This window comes from Pollachius pollachius (assembly GCF_949987615.1).
Source record: "Pollachius pollachius genome assembly, chromosome: 1".
In the NCBI taxonomy this organism is placed as follows: Eukaryota; Metazoa; Chordata; class Actinopteri; order Gadiformes; family Gadidae; genus Pollachius; species Pollachius pollachius.
In genome coordinates this window covers 23,184,453-23,206,952 of record NC_136934.1, presented here as the reverse complement: position 1 = coordinate 23,206,952, position 22,500 = coordinate 23,184,453, and the positions used below count along the sequence as shown (strand labels likewise).

At 42.5% G+C, this 22,500-nt stretch overlaps 2 protein-coding genes across 3 annotated transcripts in view; both read right to left on the bottom strand.

Moving 5' to 3' along the window:
• LOC307074885 (actin filament-associated protein 1-like 2) overlaps nucleotides 1-2,512 on the bottom strand; it is a 25,942-nt gene extending 23,430 nt beyond the window's left edge. For both annotated transcript variants that reach the window (XM_079735287.1, XM_079735288.1), the window contains exon 1: nucleotides 2,325-2,512. In XM_079735287.1, the coding sequence (XP_079591413.1) occupies nucleotides 2,325-2,340 (16 nt within the window). In that variant the 5' untranslated portion in view covers nucleotides 2,341-2,512. The remainder of the gene's footprint in view (nucleotides 1-2,324) is intronic.
• A 1,622-nt stretch (nucleotides 2,513-4,134) lies between these two features.
• Nucleotides 4,135-22,373, bottom strand: LOC307073538 (dematin-like). The gene is made up of 15 exons (XM_079733416.1): nucleotides 22,234-22,373; nucleotides 14,630-14,685; nucleotides 12,861-12,910; nucleotides 12,570-12,650; nucleotides 12,332-12,457; nucleotides 11,860-11,904; nucleotides 10,568-10,736; nucleotides 10,154-10,348; nucleotides 9,296-9,402; nucleotides 8,389-8,488; nucleotides 8,113-8,168; nucleotides 7,935-7,967; nucleotides 7,545-7,598; nucleotides 7,226-7,306; nucleotides 4,135-6,182 (listed from the first exon to the last, which is right to left on the bottom strand). The coding sequence occupies exons 3-15, from the start codon at nucleotides 12,876-12,878 to the stop codon at nucleotides 6,069-6,071; spliced, it is 1,179 nt and encodes a 392-aa protein (XP_079589542.1). The 5' UTR covers nucleotides 12,879-12,910; nucleotides 14,630-14,685; nucleotides 22,234-22,373; the 3' UTR covers nucleotides 4,135-6,068.
• Nucleotides 22,374-22,500: the final 127 nt, after the last annotated feature.

The following is a 22,500-nucleotide window of genomic DNA, read 5'->3' as shown; positions in this document are numbered from 1 at the left end:
ATGAACATTTTTTTGCAAGAATTACACTTATTTTAAGTGTATTTTCTTTTCAATGACTGGTGTTGGCTTGCTTTTTTCTGCAGATATTCTCAAATTGGGGCTGCAGCTGAGACTGCCACCCTTATCTCACTTTCAGTGTCCAGCTTTGACCTATATTTTGTCAGCACTGAAGGGGTCTCTGATATAGTCATATTTTGCAGGATCCTGCACAGGGAAATACCTCTGTAAATGCTTTTGTAGGGCAGACATATGAATTTTCATACATGGGATAACTGTGTTCTGCAGCTTGTTGACTTCGATGAATGATTTCATGTTCTCAAATTAGTCTATATTCCCCTCTTTCACCCGCTGCTCCCACATCTGGAAGCAGCATTATGGAAGGTGTGTGCTGCTGCCCTGCATCTGAAGATTTAGTTCATTGAGTTTCTGAAACATGTCACTGAGGTATGCAAGTTTAATGAGGAAGTTGTTAAACCTGTGGACAAGTTCATTACCCTCTTCCTCCAAGAATATTCTGATCTTATCCCGCAGTTCAAACACCCTGGATAAAACCTTCCCACGTGACAGCCATCGGGACTGGCTGTGAAACAAAACAGCTGTGTAGGCGGATCCCATTTCCTCGCACAGCGCGGAAAACATACGGGATTTGACGGGTCTTGTTTTAATGTAGTTTACGGCGGCAATGATGTCTGTCATCACATTATTCACCTCGGGACTCAGCAGTTCGGACGCTAGCGCCCCTCGGTGTATCATACAGTGTGTCCACTCCACATTGGAGGCGCGCTTGATTAGCGCTTGCAGCCCTCCTCGTTTCCCAGCCATTGCCTGAGCCCCATCTGTGCAGATCCCCACACAGTCCTCCCATTTCAGATCAGCCTCTGTCAAGTAAGTGACAATGATTTTTAACAACTCGTCTGCAGTTGCTCAGGTAGTTACACGTTTGCAGAAAAGCAAATCCTCCCTCAAATCTTCGCCATCAATGAGTCTGACGCATGCTAATAATAAAGTCTTTGTTACGGTCAGTAGCTTCATCTATCCGCAGAGCAAAACGTTTCTCATATTTTGTCATTAAGCTGCTCCTCTATGTCTTTTGACATGTCCTAAATGCGCCTCGCAGTGTTGTCTGACAGTGGAATAGCCTTTAGTTTGCTTGCTGTTGCTTCATCAATCAAAGTTGAAACCATATCAATAGCGGCAGGTAGCCTAGTATTAATTCCTCCGCTATTATGTGCAGCTTTTTACACTGAGCAACTCTGTGCGCAACTTTGTAGGAGGCGAGTTGAGCATTTACAGGCACAGCAGCAAAGCAACTCAGTTGAGTAGATTTTTCGGAAGAACCAATGGGCTTATCTTTATGTTCGGGATGTGAAGTCACCAAGTGGCGTCTTAACTCGCCCTCATACTGTCAGAAGCTATCAGAATATTTTGAGATACACAACACACTGCGGTCTCTCTTCATTATCCACCGTTGTACAGGTGGAACCGAGGGCGAGATATGCCTCATCATATTTTATTGTCTTTGTTTTGGTAGTTGAGGCATTTTGTGTGGATTCATCTTCTGCTTTACGTTTACCTGGCAGTACTTTCACAAACTTTTCCATGATTTGCTAGCTAGCAGTGAAGAAGAAAAATGCATAATTTATATTTAGCCTCGCGCGCCGCACCCCACTTCGCGCCGTGCCCCCCTGTCATAGCTCCCCCCCCCCAGTTTAAAAACCACTGGTTTAACCCTACATTAAAGTGACAAAAAAGCTAAAGGGACCACAACTTAAGAATGACGAGGCACAGATGCATCAGATTTTTGATATACCTCTAAATATTCCCAAAAAGTAACAATTATCAGACTATCATATTGTTTGGCTTTTGTTAAGAATCCTCTCACACCATAACCTTTCTTTGAGAAAGAGAAACAGACGGAGATTGTGTGCCTCGGTCTGTCATTGCTTAAGAAAAATGTCCTGTACCGTTTATTCCAATGTATTGTATTATATGATTTGCTGATGTATTTCCTCACAACTTAATGAGTGCCAAATGTTAAATACCTTTCACTCAAAAGTAAAGTATAGCCTAAATTAAATTAACAGTTAACAGAATATAGCGTATGAGGATGAAAATTAGGAGGGAAATAATATTAAATTAGTATTGAAATTGTATTAAATCTTCGATGGATTTAGTTCTGATCTAAAATATCTGAATCTTTCAATAACAGTGGTTATGATAGTAAATTCTGAATTAAATATTAGCTCTAAGTCCTCCTCTTCTCTGAGTCTCCCTGTTAGGGAAGCAGAAGAATACTCTGTTAGGGAACTGGAAGACCACTCTACCTTTCTGTTTGTCCATCGCTGGTGGAGGTCAAGGTTTCCCTGATAGAATTTAATCCATTACTCTGAGCCGTGTCTCATCCGGGAAATATCCTTTTCAATATCATTAATTCAGAAATCTTCCGTATTCCGAGTCCATAAGCCGGATAGTTAACTTAAAGAACAAATAACTATGAATCTGTGTCGAGACATCACAAGATCTGGACCTAATGAGCTCTAAACCTACCGCAGAGTAACCGGTGGGAGGCCCATCCCCTTTCCACTTCCACCAGCCAGTCAGGGGGCGGTGTCAGAGTGTTTGAGTGACACAGATAAACATCACGAAACATAAACATGTTTTGAAAAAAATAAATAATGACCGGACAATTATTTTTGTCAGTCGTTTATTATTTACGTCATTGTTGTTACTTAAGTTGTTCACTCCGCTAGATTAACAAATAATAAATGGACCCACAGACCCATTACAAATCAATAAGTCTAATTTAGAAAGGTCATGAATCAAGTGCCCTTAACACGAGACTGGATGACAGCAGACATGTAGCCTATATGGAAGCCAGACCCGAGAAACAGTGTTAACAGAGAATTGCAATACCCTGCCTATAACCCAGAACTAGGGACTGCCAGATTTATTAATCTGTTAGAAAAATAAATTCACTCTGCCTCCTTTAGTAGCCTACGGTTATATAATTTGCAACTCCAAGTTCATGACATTGCTAGTATGTCTCTATGGCTACTACTTTGTAGTAGCCACTTTGTACATGTACATGTGCTTTTTCTTTAATAAAACAAACCAACTAAAAATCCACTAGCAATTCATTTGGTTTCAGGCCCTAGCAAGACATTAATATTATATTACAAGAAAAGTTGGATAAATATTTTTATTATTATTGTACAGCAATAAAGTTTCATTCCTCCAAAAAATGACATCTTATCCGTTAATTTTAATCACTCAAACTCAAACAGTTTAAAGTTTGTTATTAGTTTAGTCCACGGATGTCGAGGCGTGTTGAATGCATGGACCTAGGTTGAATGCGTGGCCCTGTTTAAAGAATGGCAGAGTGTCGATGATGGAAAATGTCCAGTTATTTATTTATTTGTGCCTGCAGGTGGCAGCATTCACACGTCCCACAACGGCCTTATGACTGAAGTCAAGTTCAAAAGGTTGAGTAAAGTATAGGTATTTGGGTTAGGGGTTGATGTGGTCGAGATCCGGGTAATCACAGATCTGGGATAAACCACCATCCTGTGAACGTTCCTCAGAAAAATCCTAATTATAGTCGCACCTCAATACCAAAACAATTTAAAAACAGAAACAGGCTTACTTTGTTACCTGCATTCTTGCAAAAAAAATATTTAAAAATTGATTCATTCTTTTTAAAAAAAAATTGCATTGATGAAACCAACCAACTAGTTACCATGTTCACCTGCCACAAAGCACGACAAGCCATCCGACTAATGCCCCAGTCAATAATCCAAAAGTCTAGATCTAGACCCATACAGTCGAGATACATAGGATCCTGCCCCCTAACATCAAGACCTACACACAGATGTGTACAGATCCCTTTCTTTCTGGGACTTAGAAGATGTCAGATGTCAACACTTGTTTGATGCAAAGCTCTGGTATGATACAAATGGTTTCCATTCTATCTGATATATATTTATTTAAAATTGTAACATGGTAAATTGTTAAGTATGTAAAAAAAAAAATGGCTGCTTGTGGTTTGTTTACTGAGCAACACTAGCCAACATTAAAGTCTAACCTGGAAGAACCTTGGGTAGATAGATCAGTAAATTGAAAGAGAGTATGTGTGGAGAGAGAGAGAGAGAGAGAGAGAGAGAGAGAGAGAGAGAGAGAGAGAGAGAGAGAGAGAGAGAGAGAGAGAGAGAGAGAGAGAGAGGGGTTTGGCTGTACAGCATTTTCTGCCATAATTATTTCTCTAATACAGAACACTGTCACTGTTAGGATTCCCCTACATAACTACAATTCTGCAGATCAGCTGGTATCGAATCACCCGTTACTTAGCAAAAGGAAGCAGGAAGAACAATCTCAATCTCTAGCCTGGACGTATCAGAAAATAGTCTATACTGCAAAAAAGGGAACTATTAAATGTTTCTGCATATTCTAGAAAGGTGGCAGTGAGCAACGTGGGACTAGAAAAAGGGACTGACATCCCCATCATCACTATGACTACTATGTGTGGACTGGCCTACAGGCAATTGCTGAGGAAGGTGAGGCCCTTCCACCTCCTTCTTCCTGCTAGATGCTGGAAATGAAATCATTACTGGCTGAGTAAATAGTAAGTGCACCTCATATCCGACCGATTATTGGGTTTCTGATTCCGCCCGAGGGCGGTCAACAGAAATGCAGGTTGAATGGGTGTACAGGTGCCAAAGGTATTGCATAACAGAGCAGAGGCTCCACCTGCAGACAGACAGCTTTTATAATGGGAAGCTCCCATTATAAGTGAGAGTTTGATTACTTGCGGTGTCCGTATGAGTCTTATCCTCAGCAGCAACCTATGAATCGGCTAACAAGTTACAGTGGTACTACTCTTTATTCATAATTTTGTATTCTAGAATTCCTTTTTCTATACGTAACTAAATTAAATTCTGAGCTAGTTTGGTACATTTGTTTTGTTTAAAATTATGATGGAAGAATATTGCAGCTCCTGATGCAGGTCTTGTTAAATCTGTTCTAGTTCTAAAAATGGACATTAGCTCTTGGATCCCGCCTCCTCCTCTTCACACCCTCTCACTATTTCTCTTACACACGCGCATGTGCGGGCGCACACACACACACACAAAACCACACTCACTCTGTCTTTCTCTCTCCCTCATTGACTCACTGATATAAAAAGAACCTGCCCATGCTATCTTGTCGACATACTCATATTCAAACCCACTGGTTACTATGGTACTGGTTACCATGGTACTCAAAAGTCTCACTTAATCAGACCAAACCAGCTATTAACAAAGCTTCAATACGACTGTATTCCCTTGTCGTCTCTCACTCTGTCCTAATAAAATTCCATCTGCATTGACATCAAAACTGTCACCGACTTCTGATGAGGGGGTGTTGTCTGAGCACGCCCAGATGCATGCTGGGACAAGGTGGTGCCAGATCACGCTAAGTTTAACATAGACTCTTTTCAAGGGTTGTGGTAACCACTCTTGTGTGACTATAGAAAGCCCTTCTTGGCGTGGAGACGAGGGCCTCACCTCAACATTAAACCCTCTGGAACCTTCTCCCAGAAGGCATCTGCTCTTAGTGGGATGAGGGCCGGCCTTGTGTGCCGGATAAAGGACTGAAGAGTAAAGTATATGACGCAGAAGGAAGTGATGCGTGGAAGATTCCCTGGATGGGCGAGAACAACCGGTGACCATTGCTACTCCTGCTCACAGCGCACTTCTAGAGATCGGTGAAATAACGTGACACTGTGAATGTAGGTTTCTGATGTAGGTTTCATGCCCGTGTTTTCATGTGGGTTGCAGTAGTTGTTGCACATCGAGAAGTAGCCGAAAGGTGAGAGGATGCATGCTCCCTCTTGTGCTCGCTGAGAGGAGCTTGATGCCTTGGAGTTGTTGTCCTGAGAACCATAGAGCAACTTGACCAATCACATGAGCAGTCACTTCCTTTTGTTAGTGATGAGGCTTGTGTGACGGCCCTGGGGGTATTTTAGTCTTGTTTTACACTGTCCCAGTCCAGAAAATGTACAGGTTTGTTTGAGGGAGGTGTAGTCCTTAGTGCTAGAACAGGGCCATCTTCTTCTTTAAGTTGTTCCTCTTCCAGAGAGAGAGGCAGTCAAAATCTTCAATGGTCATTTCAAAGAGATGGTAGAAGTCTTCAGGACTCAGATATCTCTGGAACAAAAGAAAACGAAAGAACATGAAATGGCATGTAGTTCTTTTGATATATCTAGTTCTAGATAATATCTATAGAGTGTAGTGTAATACAGACACTTGAACTATTATTGAGGAACATTTAAAATCCTGAGACCTGAGCCCGAGCAAACCTCTGCATGTTAGTTTGTTAGTAATCAGTGTGAAATAACTGATTTGTGAACAATATACTATAATGGTATGCCTTACCAAGGGGAAGCTGGGCTCCCCAGAACGAGACTTGAGCTCCCTTGAAAAGTCCGTTAAAATAGGATTATTGACACATTTCTATTAATATAATATACTGTATCAAATAATACAAATCATTTGGTCATATGCATCGGTGATACTTATGTTTAATTTAAACCGAAAACTGCCCAGTGTTGAAAAGCAACGAAATAACTCCCTGTGGTATTAAGGCGTGCATGTTGGCAACATAGGAAACATTAAAGGTATACAATGTTATTTCTCCCACTAGGGGTCTCACAATCAAAACAAGAACAAAACACATGGTTTGATGACGTTTGAAGTAGCGTGGGAACATGGGAGTTGTTGTCTTCGTCACTGTTGGCGGTGAAAATCGATTTGACAAGTTATTCGTCTTACGTTTAGTTCCATTTATTTATGTTATGTAATTTCATTCTGAATGAAATAGCTGCAAGTAACGTAAGCAAACGTAACATCGACTTGGAGCTCACCATGATATGGGTGGCCTACCCAAACACCTGTAGATATTGCTATGAGGCAAACCGGTGATTAAACTACTTTATTTCTGGGTTTGCTAATATATTCGTTACCCTACGGTAATGTATGAGTTAATTAATGCTTTACCCTACGGTAAGGCTTTAATTAACTTATACAGAGAAAAATGTGTTGCAGATCAGCGTACCCCACAGGGACGTTTTTTAGTCCCAGTGCGTCGTTGAATAAAGCGGTTTGTTACGCATTCATCTGATGGTAAAATGTTCTCTGAATGCTGATGGATATCGGTCGATGTCGCGGTGTGAAGCACACACTGGACATACCTCCAGCCTGGTCCTGTCGACCCCTGAGGGCAGCTTGCGCCTCCCCTTGTGAGTCACCGCCAACATTTCATAGGGCCAAATCTGTAATGGTCCATACATCCATAGACAACAAACCAATCAACCCGCTAATAATCAATCAATGAACTGCAATGATCTGCATTAATTGAAGATTCTCCTGTAACAGAGTAGGGTGGTGCATAATAAGATTGTCAAGGTTAGGTTTTGGGGGTTAAGATTTGGATCTATATATATGTTTATATATATATATATATATATATATATATATATATATATAGTAACAGTGTGTTCATAAACGTACCTTCTCCTCTAACACGCTGGGGAGGGACTTGCCTCTGTCCATCCTGTCTCCATTCTGGATCACACACACATGCATACCCAGGATTTACATAGTACACAATGCAACATTTACAATTGAAGAAAATCATTAGTGTATTTCAATGTAGCACACCGTACCTGAAGTCCTGGGTGGTGAGAGACAAATGAGAGAGAGAGACAGAGCGACAGATTGAGCGTGAGCGAGCACACACACACACAAACACACACACACACACACACACACACACACACACACACACACACACACACACACACACACACAACAAAACCAGAGCATTAGAACACTCATTTGTATTGCTTGAAAATGAGGGCAGAAAACCCATCAATAGATGCTCTCATGGAAACTCCACAGCTTCTTACCTTTGTCGGACTGGAATTCTGTTGACTGGAGCCACACACACACACACACACACACACACACACACACACACACACACACACACACACACACACACACGGAGAGACGTGTGTTAGTATACTAACACATTATACAGGAGGTTGTGATATGAGGTATCCAGAGGGCTGCTCACCCTTGCCAGACTGGTCCCAGAGGATTCTGGCAGATGGGCAGATCTCGAACTTGTGGCTGAAAAGAAACATAGTTATTAATAAATGTGACTATGACATTTCTCTTATATATACACATATACACCAAAAAAAAAAAAAGATATATATATATATATATATATATGAACAAAAGATAATATTTTTTGACTGTGTGTGCATGCGTGCCTAAGAGTGTGTGGGTGTGTAAGAGTGTGTGTGTGTGTGTGTGCGTGTGCGTGCGTGCGTATGTGTGTGCATACCTCCGGTGACAGTTTGGTCAGGGAGGGATCTGGTCTTCTTCCTCAGTGGAGCCGATCCCAGCTCCTCCTTTAGGATGATCTTCCCAAGGTTTGACTTGATCTACAGAACCATCACAACCATGAGACCAGTAACCATCACAACCATGAGACCAGTAACCATCAAATCCATGAGACCAGTAACCATGAGACCAGTAACCATCACAACCATGAGACCAGTAACCATCAAATCCATGAGACCAGTATCCATCACAACCATGAGACCAGTAACCATCACGACCATGAGACCAGTAACCATCAAAACTAGTAGAACCATAGATGGATCATTTTAAAACTCCCTGAAAGGTATGAAGCTGAGTTTGTGTTTGACCTTTTAGAGGAGGACTTGCCAGCGATCCCCCTCTAGGGCTCTGATCCCCCCCCCCCCCCCCCCTCAAGGTCTGGTCCTTTCCCACTGGGATAGGACAGATTTTCTGTGTCACTGATCCATTGAGTGGGCTAGTCTACATAAGAGCAAACCTGCCCCTAGAGTGGTGTCAGGTTTGCAATCATCTGTGTTGGGGGTTAGGGGAGTTCTTCTAAAGAACTTTGACAATAATGATGTAAATGTGGTTACACTTAACATTACCGTGTCCTTTTTTAAGTAAGTACTGTGTAATAAGCAATATAAAGACATTGAACAGCATGACTCAATATGTCATGACATTATGTGACAGTATTTTACTACACAGTGTGGTTAGGGTAAGGAGTTAATGTTATTAGGGTTAGCGTTAGACTGTTAATGTTATTACACAATATCATAACATGATGAGATATCAAGAACATGCGGTTAAAGGTTGTTACGTTGCTCATCACATGTCATTAGAGTGTAACAATGTAATGCAAAGTGTTACCAAACAACGTTACAAACCTTGTTAAGTTTTTTGGTCTGAAGCTGTTTCAGCTCAAACATGTCGTCGCCAAAATCTTCCTCCTCGGTCCTCGCCCAACCCTTCCCCCGCTTCCGCCACTCCGTTTCTGTAAGGAAGAGGGAAATGGATTTGGAAAATAAAGATAAATCAAAGAGATTAAATACAACAGGGACTGGGTTTGTTTAGTGCTTGCATTTGAGAAGATGGCAAGCACTAAATCCCCGTCATGTAACACTTTGGACAAGGCAGAGGCTTTTTATTTGCACTAAAAGGCCTGTCAATCAAAAAGGAGTGAAAAGCAAAACAACCAAAACTATCGGCTTAAAATCACACATTATGGCAGAAAGGGCTGAGAGTCCATTTTCAGACACATATTTGAAATGGTTGGAAATTGTGGATTTCTGAAGATGTGAAGCACTCCTAACTTGTCCATATTTTCCCACATCAACATGCGACAATTGGTCTTCTTTGTAATCTTTGTTGCTTACAAGTTGAACTTGACCATTCAACTGCCATTCGTAATCACAAGGATTTCTTATACAAAGGCCTTTGCTCCCTCCAGCCCAGTATGACCATGGATGTACATCCGAGTGAAGGCCCAGACATACTTCAAATCAAAAATATAAATTAGCATCTTCAATAACAAATCATTGCAATTGCTCAACAATATCACGAGAATGATTGCGTGTCGTCTCACTGTGACCCACATCGTCAAACAAACAGTCCTCACATCACAGCGACTATATTGTACCCTGCTGAAAGGGTAAACATTTCTAACACGGCAATTACAAGTATATCAGGGCCTTTAAGCGTGCTGCCGTGGTATTGTCCCTATAGCCGTTGAGCAGCGGTCATACCGACGACAGCCAGGGAGGGAGGGCAGGGCCAGTACTCCGTCTCGATCTTGGAGGGCAGGCTGGGGTCGGGGGGCTGGGCCGCGGGGAACTTGGACGACTCGATGATCAGATCCTCGATATGTATCCCTTGCGGCAGCGCTGGGGGCAACACCTTCTTATAGATTGGAGGCTTCTTGTAGATGTTGCTCCCATTGTCTGCACACACAGCAAGACAGAGTCAGGACGGAGGAGAGGAGAGGGGAAGAGAAGGGAGAGGACAGGAGGGGAAAGAAGAGGAGAGGAGAGGAGAAGAGGAGGCAGGGGGAGGAGAGGAGGGGAGAGGGGAGTAAGGGAGAGGAGTGGGATAAGGGGAGAGGAGAGGAGATAAAGGGAGAAGATGGGAGAGTAGGAGAGGAGAGAGGGGAAGGTAGTTACCTGGCCTGTGAAAGTGTTGCATGGTGGTGTTGGTGGTGCTGGGGGTGGTGGTGGTGGAAGAGTGTGTGTGAGGTGTGTATGTGGGGGTCCGGCCAGCGGTAGAACTGGGAGAGGAGCCGACTGGAGTTCTGTTCTCCGGCCACTCGCTGGACCCTTTAGAAAGAGCTTTCTGGGGAAAAACAGTCAGAAAAGGTGTCAGAAATCCAATAATACTCCACGACAATGTAAAAGACCTTTGTAACTCTATCATTCCCAACCTCCTGTTGCTAGAGAGAAGGACGAAGAGGCCTTTATCAAAAAGGTTATCGTAGGGGTGTATACAGCCGCAGCTCATTAGGTTAATTATTGGTCTCCAAGGATGCTGTAGGCGTGCCTATAATTAGGGTGCTGAGATACACCTGTGTTCATCCCTGCTATTCCACCTCTGTGATCTGTGCGGCCCCTTCCCAACCAGCCTCGCCCACCAAACAAAACCAACTGGCTAGTGGGCAGACACCCATTGAAACAGCTAGTGTTAACGCCTCTTTAATCATGACCAGACAGCTATTTTGCAATTGAGCAGCACTTTGCGCTGTCTCAAAACATGGGCTCATAGCAAGCAAACAAATAGATTTGCAGGTGGGAAAGACGTTTCATATTTTAATCTGTGACTGATTTTTAATTTGCTGTGCTTGAGAGCCCAACGCCAACTTAGATACATGCACAGTGTCTTAACCCTTCTCCAGTGAACAACCTTTAGCGGTAAATGACCCTGGGATCACACTGGATTATAAACTATTACAGGACAGATAATTATAAATTAAATTATACAATTCTGTCACCATTCTTGATGGTCATTTATGATAATTTTAGCAAATAACTTAAATTTAAGAAAGCTATAGACAGAAAGATAGCCAGCCAGACGGACAGATAGATAGATAGATAGATAGATAGATAGATAGATAGATAGATAGATAGATAGATAGATAGATAGATAGATAGATAGATAGATAGATAGATAGATAGATAGATAGATAGATAGATAGATAGATAGATAGATAGATAGATAGATAGATAGATAGATAGATGGATAGATAGATGGATAGACAGGTAGATAGATAGATAGATATATGGATAGATGGATAGATGGATAGACAGGTAGATAGATAGATAGATAGATAGATAGATAGATAGATAGATAGATAGATAGATAGATAGATAGATAGATAGATAGATAGATAGATGGATGGATAGACAGGTAGATTGATAGATAGATAGATGGATAGACAGGTAGATAGATAGATTTGGCATACCTCTGGTGATGGAGGGGGAGAGAGAGAGCGAGGAGACAAGGACCTCTGGACAACAAACAGCAAGAAAGACAGGAAGAGATTAGCAGCGTGCTCCATTTTCTGTTACATCCATGACCTCATGGTTATGTCATGGAGGAATTACTAGCCCAGCGAAACTTTTCGGCTGGCAGAGCCATAACGATTTTAATTACTTGATATTGTTTTTAGAAAAGGCAAAGGTAAGACAAATAATACTTTTTAATCTTTGCTTTCTGGAATTTCATTATCATTGTAGATTATGGTAGTAGGGTATTCTGGAAATACGCTATCATATATAGTTTGACAATTTTTTTATTTTGGTATTACAATCTATTTTCAACATGAATATGAGTGGTGGTATTGCATATTCAATGTGCAATCAAATGACAAAGGACCTCATAGAGCATTAGGATGGTGGCCCCTGGCCCTTCCTAGGTGTTCTACAGAAGAGCACCTCGGGACTGTAGCTGTAGTGAGGCTGGTACATCATCAGGTCGGGTCTCTCTATGTCCAGAATGGCCTTGTCTCTTGGCAACGCAGCCAAGTCTTTATAACCAATGACACCATCATCCACCCTGGCCTGGAGAAACACAGGAAGATATTTAGAGAGGAATACAGATAGATACATACTGTGTGTGTGTGTGTGTGTGTGTGTGTGTGTGTGTGTGTGTGTGTGTGTGTGTGTGTCTCACAAATATTGCTGCAGCAGGGGATCCTGGAACGTTGGTGCCTCTCAGTGACAACACACTCCCTGGTGATGTCCTGGTCTGCTGCTACACACACACACACACACACGCATGTACGCAAACACACACACACACACACACGCACACGCACACGCACACGCACACGCACACACACGCACACACACGCACACACTCAGACAGTTAAAACGGATGTCTTCTGCACAGGTGCTTAAGAGCTAAGGCAAGAGGTATGGATTTGAAAGTGACAATGGAAATATGTTGTTTTAGCTCCTGTACCTTTTGCATCATCATCATGGCGACTTGACAAGTCCACCTCTTAGGAGACACTGAGAGAGAGAGAGAGAGAGAGAGAGAGAGAGAGAGAGAGAGAGAGAGAGAGAGAGAATTCAGATGACAGGATTTGTGGCTTCTGGTTGGCGTCCACTTGGTACCAAGACCCAACCAATTTAAAAAACAATATATTTTTTAAAGATGATGGTCATCTAAAAGCACAAAACTATTTGGTCCAATAGGTATGATTTTTTAATAGCATTGGATTGGATGCAGGCAAAGTTCTAGAGTTTTTTGCAGGATTGAATCATTCGGTTGAAGCCTGGGTGCTGTATGATTGCAGATGTCAGCAGAATATGTGGTTGAGATGTTTTTTAAAGTGATGGACAACAGCATCTAAAAACCATTAAAAAAACACATCAAAGAGGAATTTGACAAATACAAACTTAACAAAGATCTAGTCAGAAAAATGTCCAAAAGTAGATTAATATGCATCTCAAAGTCAGCTCATAAACTCAGTCTTGGAAAGCTGGCTGTGATGTGAGTGGCCTGGCTTGGTCACTTGCTTGGCTACGTAGCCTGGAGGGACAATAGCTTCCACCCGTTCAATTGGCATGAAGCCAAAGAAGGATATCAATAGACTGAAGATGGATTTGATGGAACATCAAATCCAATTTTCTGATGCTTGAAGCACACTTCGATAACCCTAAATTACTGCTTACAAGTTAATTATGTTCTGTTGTCCATAACTTTAATGCAAGTTAATGAGCCTTAGTCACCATCTTGGTTCTAAACACTAGCATTCAGTCTACCAAGTAGCAAGCATTTAGAACCATGGTGGAACCAAGATGCCCACTTGGTGAATAAGGCCTTAGTGACTGCAGGTAGCTAACAAAGCCCTCAAAAACATGGTTATTTGGTAGGCATAGTTAACAAGTAATTGCTACCTAAAGTGTTGGCTGACAGTAGCCTGCGCCTTTATTCAAATCCAACATCTCCATATTAATTAGACCATTGGCTGACATAGTCCAACGCAGAAACGATTGTGTATGACGGACGGCCCAGGCAAAGGCCAACACAATCTTCTCTGATTTCTGGCTATGCTGACATTACGGAAGACATGACAGTGAGGAATCAAATAGATGCGAATCTATGTCTCCTAGAATTAGTGAGGTTATACAAGGTCAGGTGTTGTTTTGTCTGCTTCCCTTTGTCATGGTCAGAGAAATGAGTCCAGGTCACCTGACTGCGGGGAACCAACCAGAACAGACCTTCTGGACCGAGGGACATACAGTGTAGTCATGATGACACAACAACTTGTGCACTGACAAACACACGTGGTAGAGAATGCTAGAAGGGTACCCGCAGCCCACTATGATAAAGAAGTGATTAACATAACTCTGCTGTGTACATGGGTGTGATCTGGTCTTTGATCAGAACTCTCAAAATGGACCTCCTCTTGTCTTCGACTGAACTCTGGACTTCGGCTCTGTATATAAGTGGAATACATATATGGAGGGAAATAGCAGGTTTCACACTGAACAATGAAACATTGTTGGGACTTTGTCCAGTACAGAATAAACAAAATAAAATATAACACAAACAAACACACATAAGTGCACATGCACTCACACACACACTAATCTTAATACATAAACACACATAAACATACACAAACACACACACACACACACAAAACCAACAAAATACATAAACACACAAACACACCCTCACCTCCTCAACACACAAAATCCCGGAACAACCAATGACCTTACCTCATGGAGAAGATCATGTCTGTGTGTGTCAACGACTGCACGGTCTGATACCCACCCTGCAAAACACACACACACACACACACACACACACACACACACACACACACACACACACACACACACAGATACATCAGTAAAGAAAAAACAGTACAGTGAGAAATGTGTGACAGCTAAAGGGGGGTCTGTCTCTACCATGTGTCGGTTGCCCCTCACACAGCAGTCCTACACACCAAGAGTGCAGCCCTGCTATCAGATCTATAAGGCAAGAGTGGAGCCTTGCCTTATAGATCTGATATCCCCCCCCATGATCTCTGAGAGAGGTCTGGTTTCTTCTAATGGCCTGGGGTAATTCATGAGAGCATACATCCGTGGAGGAGAGCCATAGGGTTAGTCGATCATTTGGCTGGCCCATGTCACTGGACCCCACACACCGTGTGATAGTACATTGAGATGAACTATACTACCCTAGTGCTTTTTGAATTGAACTAACCCCAAAGCAGCACTGAGGCACCGTGTTGACATTCAGACATGTATACAAACACCGCAAAACACCACTGGTATCATTCATTCATTATCATAAGTCATAAACTAGGAGGCAGTGCCTTGCTAAAGGACCCTACAAAAGTAGCCGAAAAACACTTCCAGGCGGTGACCTCTGCGTGACACCTTCGGTCGATCAGGGACCCAAACAGTGGTTAAGGAAACACAATAGGACCTGGGGGATGCTTTAGTGTGATGCATCAAGCCGGTTTAAGGGACACACCCACAGGATCATGTTTTTAACTAGACTCATTTAGCTATAAGGGGACACATTAGGCCAAAGGGAGACATTCAATGATAAGGAGTTGAGGAGGGTCTGAGATTAAGGGACCGATTAAATGATTTTAAGGAAAAAAAATCCTCAATCTGATGTCTACAGGGATGCATTAAATGTTGATAAGGAACTTTTGAGGTCTTTAAGGGACTCACTAAATGATGTCTAAAATTTTTTTACGATCTTAAAGGGACACATTAGTCCCTGTCTCAAGTCGGTTCTCGAAGAGACCACTAAGATTGTTTCCTGGTCTCTACAGCAAAAAACTTAGCAGAAGGCTGAGCTGAATCTGCAAGTTGCTAGGTAGCAAACAGAGCTGTTCAACCAACTGAGAGGAATGTAGCAACACTCCTAAAATAGACCTCCCACACACAGACCACCCGAACAGAACGTGTGTTTTTGTGAAATTGTGTCGTGTCCAAAACAAGAGTGGTGGGGCTGAGGTAGAGGAGTAGACGATAAATGATCCTGCTGCTATGACACACACACACAGACACACATTTGCACACACGCACAGATACACACGCAGACATGCATGTACACACACGCACAGACACAGACGCACACATGCATGTACTCAAACACACAGGCTCGCACACAGGCACACACACATACACACACGCAAGCACAAACATAGACACACCCCCACACACGCACACACACAGACACACAGGCATGCATACATGCATACACGCAAGCACACACATACACACACACACACAGGCATGCAGACATGCATGCACACATGCAAGCACACACACACACACACACAGTCCAGTCTGGTCGTCTGGCCTGGATTTGTTATGGCTGGATGAAAACCTAAGGAGCCACTGGACGGTAATGTCATTTTAGAGGGAAAGTAGGGGTGGGAAAAATAATCGATTCTTCGATGCATCGCGATTCTCTCTAGAACGATTCTGTCTCAATGCAGATAAATTAATAAACTGAATTTTAAAATAAAATAAAATAAAAAAATGTTCGCCTGCTGCAACATTCTGTTCGCCAGAGGGATAATTTTAGTCATTTTCAAATTATTTAATTTATCTTCAGTATGTATTGGCTAATCTGATTTGTCTTGGCGTGATTGCGATTCAGCCTACGCATATATAGCATGCACGCAAGCCCACAGCCAGATACAAGAACTCCTTCTAATTCAAGAGCAGCTTTTTCTTTAATGACATAGAAAAGAAAGATTAGAAAGAAAAGAAAACTGAAACCTATTTTTTACATACTTCCATATTGTGTTGTAATGCAAGCTGCATTGATTATGCCATTGTTCATAGAAAGTCATATTTGTGACAAAAGCTTTTTCTCTAATAAAATATTAGATAAGTTAATTCATCTGTTGATGTCTTTAATGATCATCACAAAAGTAGGAAGTGATTAGAAAACTCTGAGTAGCAAACTCAGATGTATATATATATTTTTGAAAATCACGAATGGAAATGTACATAAAATCTTTTGTTGCATCGAGATGCATCGATAATCGTTTTAGAATCCAATCGTTGACCTCATAATCGGAATCGAAATCAAATCGTAAGGTGCCAAGAGATTCCCACCCCAAAGGGAAAGGCCAAAATAAGGTTCAGCCAAGCCAAGCTGCCTGAACAAGATTACAAGACATATTTTGATCAGTGTTGTAATGAGTCCAAATTTAAAAACACTGGGCCTTCCAAAAAGCCATCCCCCCTAAACCCGGAGGGAAATGAACGCCCGGAGCAAATGTTCTGATTGGTCCTCTGCTACTGGCATAAACCCAAGCAAGCCCCAAAGTGTCACCTTGCTATTCAGCCTGATTGGCTGGAGTTTTAGTAACAACACAAACGCCAACTTTAAGATCTGGATTGCCTCACGTGGTAATGTTTTTATTGCATCTGTCATATACATGCTGAGTCACTGTCATTACAGACTGCTGAGTCACTTCAGATTCACAGCCTTATCACTGCTCCGTGTCTCTTATATTCAGTTTCTTCTGTCTCTCTGCATGTGTTGGTAAGAATGTGTGACCATTAAATATCAGTGGCCGGATATTCGATTTGATATAAAATCTATAAATCAGCAGACCTAAAATAAACTATTTTAGAACCCAACCATAGCCCATTATCAATAGAAGCCGTACCAAGGTTACTCATCTATTACATGTACCTATAGATATTACAGTAATGATGCAGCTCATCACAAAAATAACATTATTTTATTAAAATAAAATATATCGACCTCCAGCAGGCCCACAGGATGGGAATTGCTGTTATTTGAGATAAATAAATTATATAAAACAAAACATTTACTATATGCAGGACTTGATGCATATAGTATACACAAAACACACAATCTGACACTAAAACGTTCACAAACTAACAAAAGAAAACAAAACACCAGTGTGCATTGCGTGCGAGTGTCCGACTGTGCAGCTTGGCAGCTTCTTATCTAGGCCCAGTGCGCTGGTTACACCCAGTGAGCCTGACGGCCGCTCTCATTGGCTAACGCAGGCTTTGCGCCAGGCAGTCAGGCCGCAAGTGGAACCCTTCGTTTTGATTTTCAACTGAAGAGTTCAAGCTGAAGTCTTGAGTTCTTCTCAAGACACTTAGAGGAAGACCATCATCTGCACTGTACTGGAGTCCCTTCAATAATTAAGATGGAAGTCTGCTAAGAAAGACAATGATGTGAAGTCCCAGCCTATCACATGGTACCATGGTCGTGCCCCTTTATGAAATGCATTGTGGAAGCTCTTTGTTGAGGTTAAATGATCCACTATTATTTTTTTTACATATTTTACAAGATCCAGCTTCAGGTATAATGCATGTAATGATTCCACCAAACAAAGACTCAAACACAAGAAGGACGAAAACAAACTAAAATATAGCTGCGAGCAACAATGTGGGGGTCAAGCAGAATGGGACTCCATAAACTAATTTTGCTGTACAGACGTAATCGGTTAGGTGGCTACATGATGATATTGGCAAACGGTTATCACAATGAAAATACATTAAAGTTGCTTTGTAAGGGCCGGAATAGACTTGCTGCTAACAACGCCCCCCTAGGCGTTGATGATGCCCAATTATTTGGGCATCATTAGGATAGGGTCATAAGACTATGAGCCAAGTTTGGTTTGGATGCATGAAGGCCTTGCAGAGAAATTAGCTCACTTCCGGTTTGACGTCCCCCTGAGGTCAAAGGTCACCAAATTGTTTGGATGTCCCCAGAATGATGTCATGAGTCCATATACCAAGTTTGGCTATGATATGTAAAAGAGATGCTGAGAACAGGCTTACTTCCTGTTTGGCGGCTTTGCCGTCAAGTTTGATTGGCTGTCACGGCCAAACAGTTTTGAATTTGAAAAAGCTGTTTCAGCTTGGTCTGAAGATCATATATGGCAAGTTTCATGATGATTGGGCATAATTTTTGTCCTGTGGATATGTACTATTGATTTTGACAACTTTCAACATGGCGGCCAAATTCTGATGTTGCCATTGGAAATACTTTATTAACTACATGGGGCGGTCTGATAGTATCACCAGACATTGGAAATTTGTTTGAAATATACTCATGTGAAGAAAGAAGAGTTAAAACACATCTTCATTAATTACAGCGCCCCCTAGAGGTCAAAGGTCACCTAATTTAATGAGTGCCCTTATGATGATGTCATGGGTCTATGTACCAAGTTTGGTTATGATATGTCAAAGGGCTGCTGAGAATTGGCTGACTTCCTGTTTGGCGACTTCACGGTCGAATTTGATTGGCTGTAGCGGCAAAACGGTTTTGAATTTGAAAAATCTTTCGCTGTGTTTTATCAAGCATGACCTGAAGATCATGTGTGCCAAGTTTCGAGATGATTAGACAATATTTGTGATAGGAGATGCATTTTGAAGGTTTTTGACATAAACCAAGATGGCGGAAAATCCATCATGGCGCAAAATGAGGACATACGGTGCGTTGAACTCGGCTTGGCCCAAGGATTCCAATGATACCTTGTTTGTGAATATTGGATGAATGGGTCAAAAGTTATAAACATGAATGCATGTCCAACTTTGACCTGTTGGTGGTGCTAGAGATCATGGGCTAGCAACCCCCAAATTTCACAACTTTTGACCAAGGCGTTCTATGGGCTGCCATAGACTACCATGGAGGTAAAATAATAATAATAGGAATTCATACGAAAACAATAGGTTGTCTCGTAGCTTCGCTGCTTGACCCCCAATTACAGATTGGTATTATGTGCATAATCAATAAAGATAGAAAAGTAATATATTCTATTTTATATTTTAGATTTAATGTGATCACTTTAATCACTGAAGGTGTTTTGTAATCCTAACCCCTGAGTGTGTGGGAACAACATCCATTCATCACACTGTGGCCTGTACGCCTGATCCAGGGGAAAGGAGATTCAGAGGGTACTGGAGACTCCAGCTGAATGACGGGAAACACACACACATGTCTCCACCCTTATACATATCCTCCTAGCACATATGGATTTGTTGCATTGCATCATGCATCAGTACACTGCTGACCAAAACAACTGCATGTTGTTGGTGCCCCCTCCATGCTCAGGCCCCCTCAGAGCCCAGCTGTATCCAGAGATAAGGCCTCAGTCTGGGGCACGTGCAGCACCAGCAGCCCCTGGATCCCCTAGCACCACGCGGGGCTGGGGCCTACCAGTCTGCCAAGAGGGTGAGCAAGCTGTCGTCATAGTTACAGAGGACACATATGCACGTATGCAGACACATACACACGCACATTCACCCACTCAAACATACACCCAACATACATGCACATACATATGAGACAATATTCACACACATGCAAATTCACTTCGATACACACACACACACACACCATATTGTTCCTGCATGTTAAAATCCTCTACACTAAATCAGAACATTTTGTTAGCCAAGTACTTGTTTTTTAGCTTAACTTGTTACGTGACCTAGATTTCCTTTGAGCGACGTGTTTCATGAAGTCATGACATCAGCATCCTTTCGAGCAGCGGATGAGATGAATGTAAACATGAGTTTGGATTCTATTCCTGGTCTTTCATTTAGTGCAGCAGCAGCACCAGAGGATGAAGCAGAGAGAGAGTTTGTGTTTTGTAACACGGCTGCTGATGATTCATCTCTTCATATGGAGGACAGGAGTCCTCCAGAGTACCCTCAGAGTTCATTTCTGCAGTTAATGGTCTGGTTAATGACTACATCCTTCCTATGGCACGTGTCAGTGTTTTTTTTATGAATGTATTTCTTTATGTTATTTAATGTATTTCAATGCCAATAAAGCCTTTAGCATGGTGACAGACAGACATACAGACCGGTCCAGGGGGAAGAGTTGTGTCTGGCAGAACAAAACACTGTGATCGCAACCAGCCAACGGTCCCCATTCCCCACGGCAAAACTAAGCTGCAGACACACGCACACACACACACACACACACACACACACACACACACACACACACACACACACAAGCATCACACAAACACACACACACACACTCACATAGATTTGGACACACAAATCCAAGTGAAGTGGCTCAACCACGTAAAGGTTAAAGGTCATCTTTTGATGGACTTCACTGTAGATTAAAAATCAACAAAGAAAAAATAAGGCCTTCCTTCTTACGTGGACAGTGAATCTGATTTCTCTGATTTCCCTCTTTTAATTGATCATACTCATCCCTTTTTCCCATTCTCGCTGTCACCCTTCCCTATAGGACTATGTGCATCAGAGAGAAATGACAGAAGAGGAGAGAGAGAGAGAGAGAGAGAGAGAGAGAGAGAGAGAGAGCGAGAGAGAGAGAGAGAGAGAGAGAGAGAGAGAGAGAGAGAGAGAGAGAGAGAGAGAGAGAGAGAGAGACCTAGTGAATCTATGGAGGTGAATAATGGATTCTAGTCCTGAGAGCTAGAACGCCTCTGGGAGGAGTGTTTTTTTTTCTATAGGCTTCATAAAGCCTTCTGCTGCTTGCAGTCCCCTACAGACACAAGGACACAGAGTAACACGCAGTTACTGACTTTATAGGCCCACGCCTTCTGTCTATCTAATTGTCTGTATGTCTGTCTGTCCCTCTGTCCGGCCATAATTCTAAAAGTTAATAATAAAAGTTATGGGTGGATGGATTCTATATAACGAAATGTTTCATACAATATCCAAAGAATACCACAGCAGTTAATTCACAGCCATACACCAAATTCCATTCAGACCATAATAGACAGATTTCCCATCACAGTCTGGTCTACATCGGCTGGCTTTGGAGAGGGATTATGCCCGCCCGGCAGGTGTTCAGCCATCACCCAGCAGTAGCATTACATAACAATCATGCTTCTCCTAATCTCTCTCTCTCTCTCTCTCTCTCTCGCTCGCTCTCTCTCTCTCTCTCTCTCTCTCTCTCTCTCTCCTTTCTTCCACAACTCCTCCGAAGCAACCTTCCCCTCTGAAGCTATACCTTCCTGGCAGCGATCGTCTTTAAGAAGAATACTCTTACATAACGCACACACGCACAGAGTGGAAAGAGGCTGAACTGAGCGTGTGCCGGGGTACAGATGTGTGTTAAACGGATTGCCAACAGTTTTGGTCCATCTGCGGAGCGAGGGGAGGGAGGAGAGGTGATTCCGGGATCAGAGCGGTCTAACAACACCACACCGGCGTTGAACATAATCCCGACCATGGCTGTCCCGCACAGTAGCGGTACCGGGGAAGGTCAGCGATGGCGCCAAAAAACAATCCTCTGTGGTGAATATACTGGACTAGCCCACTATACTAGACTAGTAATAAGAACATATCTGTTGAAAATAGAGCCTTACCTGGAATATATTCGCTCTAAATTGATAGGAATCCCCTTTTCGCTTCCAAAATAGTCCCGAGGTCGCAAACTGTGTGAAAGAGACTGCGCGCGTTTTCCAAGGAAACGGAGCTGTGTGTGTGCGGGTCTGATAGCAGCAACGTGCGTTTATGCTGTTGATGCGCCTCCGTCCCAACCTAACCCCCCCCCCCCCCCCCCCCCCCCCCCCCCTCCTCTCCCCCCTACGGATGAGTCCACTCAGTAGTTGGGCGGGGGGAGGAGGGGGTAT

Bases quoted from the DNA above. Each gene is read 5' to 3' on its own strand.
- LOC307073538 (XM_079733416.1), bottom strand. The intron at 7,599-7,934 runs CTGTGGAGTTTC...TGTGTGATCCAG, and splicing joins AGTCCGACAAAGGTAAGAAG to AATGGAGACAGGATGGACAG. The intron at 6,183-7,225 runs GTATGTCCAGTG...CTTTTGTTCCAG, and splicing joins TCGACAGGACCAGGCTGGAG to AGATATCTGAGTCCTGAAGA.